General features: G+C 55.5%; 1 protein-coding gene across 1 annotated transcript; it reads right to left on the bottom strand.

Annotated features, from left to right (window-relative positions):
• Positions 1 to 1,437: 1,437 nt before the first annotated feature.
• TMEM37 (transmembrane protein 37) lies at positions 1,438 to 3,916 on the bottom strand. The gene is made up of 2 exons (XM_053983115.1): positions 3,781 to 3,916; positions 1,438 to 2,900 (listed from the first exon to the last, which is right to left on the bottom strand). Exons 1-2 carry the CDS (start codon positions 3,799 to 3,801, stop codon positions 2,328 to 2,330), a joined length of 594 nt encoding a protein of 197 aa, XP_053839090.1. The 5' UTR covers positions 3,802 to 3,916; the 3' UTR covers positions 1,438 to 2,327.
• Between the last annotated feature and the right edge of the window lie 655 nt (positions 3,917 to 4,571).

Below are 4,571 nucleotides of genomic sequence, written 5' to 3' on the forward strand. Positions count from 1 at the left end.
GAGCTGTCCTGCCTGACATGGGCACCCCCAGGCACCACAGCTGGATCATTGGGTAGTTAAGGTACTCCTGGTACACCTGGCAACACCAAAATGCAACAGTTGGGGACCAGAACTTGCAGGGTCTCTTTGGCCTAAATGGCTCTGCAAAAGCCAACAGCACCAGCTCACACAAACATCTGCAAGTTCAGCCCAGCAAAAAGTCTTCAACAGTGCCACCCAGCAAATCAAAGGCACCTTCACAAACATACACAGTCACAGTGCAGTTTTCCAGAAACACGGGCACAAGTCCTTGTTCTTGAGAATGGGCTAAGAAACCCCATCAAAGCCCCAGACATCACAAGAGCTTCAGGAAATGTCTGGGTAGCACAGCTCTGCATCATGTTGACAGAAAGATGAGCAGATTCATGTGCAAAAGTACAATTGGCACTGTCCAGAGCAAGCTAAGTCTGAACCTGCATTGTAAAACAGGCTTAGGAGTGTTGTCTTAAGAAGTTACAGAAGTCCAAGAAGGAACAGAGACTGTCCTGAAAGCAAGCAAGTCCACAGGTGCACATTCATCAAAGTCTGGTACGTTCCAGCTCAGGCGCAGCTTAAGATTCTTAGCTTTCCAAGACAAAGCTGTTTACTCATGGCTCACATACACAAGCTTTTTGACCTCTGTGCTATGATGCATTTGTTTCAGGTGAAAAACTGTGTCAAACTTGTTGCACAGGAAACTAAAACCTTGCTCAACAGACTAGGTACAGGGATGAAACATGTAGAAACATTCGTTCTGAAACAAGGATATAAGCAGCTTTACCAGTGGATAAAAGCAAACAGTAAACCAGAAACCCTGAAATACTCTGAAGACATTTTTAACTGTGAGCAACTGAGTGCTGTGTGTTGGACAGGGAGAACACATGTAGGGCAATCTATTCTACAAATGAAGTCTTCTCTCCTTTTACATAAGACACCGTGGAGAACTTCAAAAGCTGTAGTAATTTTAGAGATCTTGACTCAGACATTGGCAGGAGGAAGCTCAGCCTTAGTATATTAATTTTGGCCTCTCAGGTCTCCCAACATTTCTACAAGTGGTGACAGATTAGAGCTGCACCCATCAGCCCCTCCTTAGGCAATCACGGGCTGCTTCTCCTCCCAGGCTCACTGTTAGTGGAAGGAAAGGACCTGATCTGGACAGGAGGATCTAGGGCTTTCTCCTCCCTTAAGAAATGCTACAGGTGATTCAGCTACAGCATAAGCACTGCCCCAGTGGAAACCGTGATAACCAAAACACATCCCAGAAGCTGTGGTGGTCTCTGCATGGTCTGCCCAGCCACAACAGCCCATGAAGCCTCTGCAGAGCTTCACCCTCTTGCCACCAAAAAAGAAAAAAAAAAGAAAAAAAAAAAGAAACAAAAAAGAAAAAAAAAAGAAAAAAAAAGAAAAAAAAAGAAAAAAAAAAGAAAAAAAAGAAAAAAAAAAAAGAAAAAAAAGAAAAAAAATCCTAGAGCAATGCCCTGTTACCGTAAACTGTGCAAGGGTTGTGAGAGAGCCAGTTTGGTTGACCAGTTGGCACGTGTCCTTCAGGGGTGGCAGGAGAGTGGTGACACTGGGGAGAGGCCACAAACACCTGTATACCACAAACAATGTGCACTACTGCCTGAGGAAAGCGTCACATCCCTTCCCTCTACACCTGCATCACCCAACACCTACCCCTGGCCCCAGGTCAGCAGCTCTGTTTGAAGTGGTCCCAAAAAACTGACCAAGAAAAGAACAGATAAAGGGAACGTGCCCAAAGGAAACAAAACCTGTGACCAGATCAAGTTCTGTGTGCCTTCTCTTTTGAAAGAAAAATGAAGGAGTAAGATCCAGTGAAGAGTTTCAATACTCCACACCAGTGAACATGGCCAGGCAGAAATCATCTGTCCCTGGGCCAGAACAAACCCATGAGACACACCAAAGCTGTATCACACTCTTCACAGGCTCCAGAATATGGGGAAAAGCACAGCAACACCGGTGTTGTGCAAGCCTCAGCTCAACATGTGGGATAGACTGCAGTCTTCCAAATCTCTGCACGTTTAGCAGTACACCCTCTGCTTTAATCCACTCCTCCAGAAAACCATATTGCAGTAGCAGTCAGTCCCAGTCACTGCTTGGCTGGTGTTGCTCAGCTCTCCATGCTGGCCAGTGGGTGGGTACATCTTCTTTAGGCATCAAGACTGACTCATGCTTCCCCTCCTTGCACACAAATTAAGACAGGGCAGCCTTTTCAAACTTCATTAGACTCTCTTTCTTCCAGTCTAATTGGCAAAGCTGATTACACAAAGGCAGAGGTACATCCTTTGAGCCTAGATTTTGCCGACCCCATTCCTGAGGTGTGTGAGGCTGTTGATGTGAAGTCCACTGATTCCGTTAAGGAAGAAGAGAAAGGCAGCAATGAACTCACACCAGTATGTCAGTGTGAAGCCTGTGAAGGTGAGGTGATCCTTCACCAGGATGGAGAAGCTCAGAACACCAGTGGCTGACAGCAAAAAAGAGATGAGGATGAGAACAGAACCCATTGCCCATTTCCGCCTTGCATTGGCATCATCGCAGACTTGGGACACCATCAGCAGCTCCAACCCAAATATGGCAACCACAACAGCAAAGGACACCATGCTCCTGATGGGAATCACCCCCACGCTCAGCCCCTCCACCTGGGCCAGGCTGAGGTCTGTGACACACTTCAGGACGCTGTCGTTGCTAACGGTGCAGAAGTGCCACAGTCCGAAGAGCTGCCCCCTCGCAAAGAGCCAGCGGCCATCGCAGATGGAGATGGACGACAAGACCACGGCTATCGCCACGCACAGGATGATCAGGCTCCTGATGAGCGTCTCAAAGAAGGATTTCTGTGGTCTCCGGTGTGCCAGCAGCTGCTGCACCTGTAAGGAGAGCATGAGGAAAAAACATAACAGAGTTATAACAGTGCTGCTTCAGGGTGAAATGAAGCCAGAGGGACAAAGCTGTGGGATTCAGTATTTGAAAATATTTACTTGTGCACATCAAACCCCTTCTCGCAGGGGAAGGCTGTACACAGGAGAAAGGAAGGGTGGGTGAATCTCTCCCAGTTCCCTAGCTGCACAAACAATGCTCCCACGTCAAGGCCTGGGACCGGGATCACAAAAACTCTTGGCTGAACCAGGTCCATGCCCCACGGTGTTGCGGCACAGCCTCCTGCTGTGGCAGGGCTGGAGGAAGCCACCGGCCCCTGGGAGGATGGAGGTCCGCGGCTGGGACGGGGGAGGCGGCAGCAGCGGGCTGGGGAGGGCTCCTCGTTCCCAGCACTGCCCTCCTGAGCTGCAGCCAGCCGCTCTCTCCTCCTCCAGCCAGCAGCAGCAGCGGCCCGGATCTCGGTCCTCGCCCCGGGGTCGCAGGGCTCAGCTACCCCAGGGCTTCGGGGGAGGAGGGGGAATCTTCGGCTCCAGCCCCCGCGGACCCGCCTGGGCATCGCACTTCCCCTCCTGACCGAAACCCTCCAAGTGACACGAGATGTAATGGAAAGTCGAGCCAAGAGCCCCCAGCCCCCTCGGAGAGCCACGTGCGGCGGGGAGGCGGGAGCCGCGGCCCCGGGGAGCTGCCGCCGGCCGGAGAAGGCGGGAAAGGGAATCCCGCCGGCTGCGCCCCGCTGCTCCGGGAAGGGTCGGAGCTGCTCCGGGAAGGGAGGGGGCGACCCCGGCCGTGCAGGGACAGGCTGAGGCAGCAGCCCCGCGGCGGGGCGATGCGCGGCCGCGGCCCGGCGGCGGGAGAGAGCGGCGGACGTACCTGCGCCCCGATGGCCGTCATGCTGCCGGCGGCGCCGAGAGACGCGGGCGGGCTGCGGCCGCCGCTCTTTATCTCCCCGGAGGGCGGAGGGCAGCCCCCCCGCCCGCCACGCCCGCGGGGCCGGGGCGCCCTCCGGGCCCCCCCGCGGCTGAGTCAGCAGCGCGGCCCCGACGGGCGGAGCTGGGCTGGGCCGGGCCGAACCGAACTGAGTCGAGCGGAGCGGAGGGAGGCTGCTCCCGCCCAGCCCGGCACCGCGGAGGGCAGCGCTGCTCTGGCCCGGGACACGGACTCGCCCAAGCCCGCTGTAGAGCGCGGCTGCCGGGCAGGCGGTGTCCTGGGCGGTGGCGATGCCTCTCGCTGTAGCTTCGCCCTGTCCCGTGTCCCCGCGTGTCACCGGCTGCCGGAGGGCTCGGGGTGTGTTCTGCCGCCGGCAGTTTGTGGTGCCGTGCCGGTGCCAAGCGTTGGTGCGCGGGGAGGCTGCCCCAGCCCTGCCCGCTCGCCCGGGACACCTCAGGAGCCCCCGGGAGCGTCTCTGGGGCTGTAGCGATGGGCTGCGGTGACACCCAGCCCCGGAGACGCCTATGGGTACGGGAACACCCCGTCCTGCCCTCGCTGCCCGGTACCCGCCGTGTCCCCGCCGGTGTTTGCTCCCGAAGCCGTTCGGCACCGGCTCCGGTGCAGCGATGGCCTCGCACCTTGGGCTGTGTGCGCGCTCTTATCTGCTACCAGCCTGCTCTACCTCACCTATCTCTACCCGTACTGTCAGCAAAAACCTCTCTGCTCATAAAGTT

Source organism: Vidua macroura, chromosome 7 (genome assembly GCF_024509145.1).
Source record: "Vidua macroura isolate BioBank_ID:100142 chromosome 7, ASM2450914v1, whole genome shotgun sequence".
Lineage (NCBI taxonomy): Eukaryota > Metazoa > Chordata > Aves > Passeriformes > Viduidae > Vidua > Vidua macroura.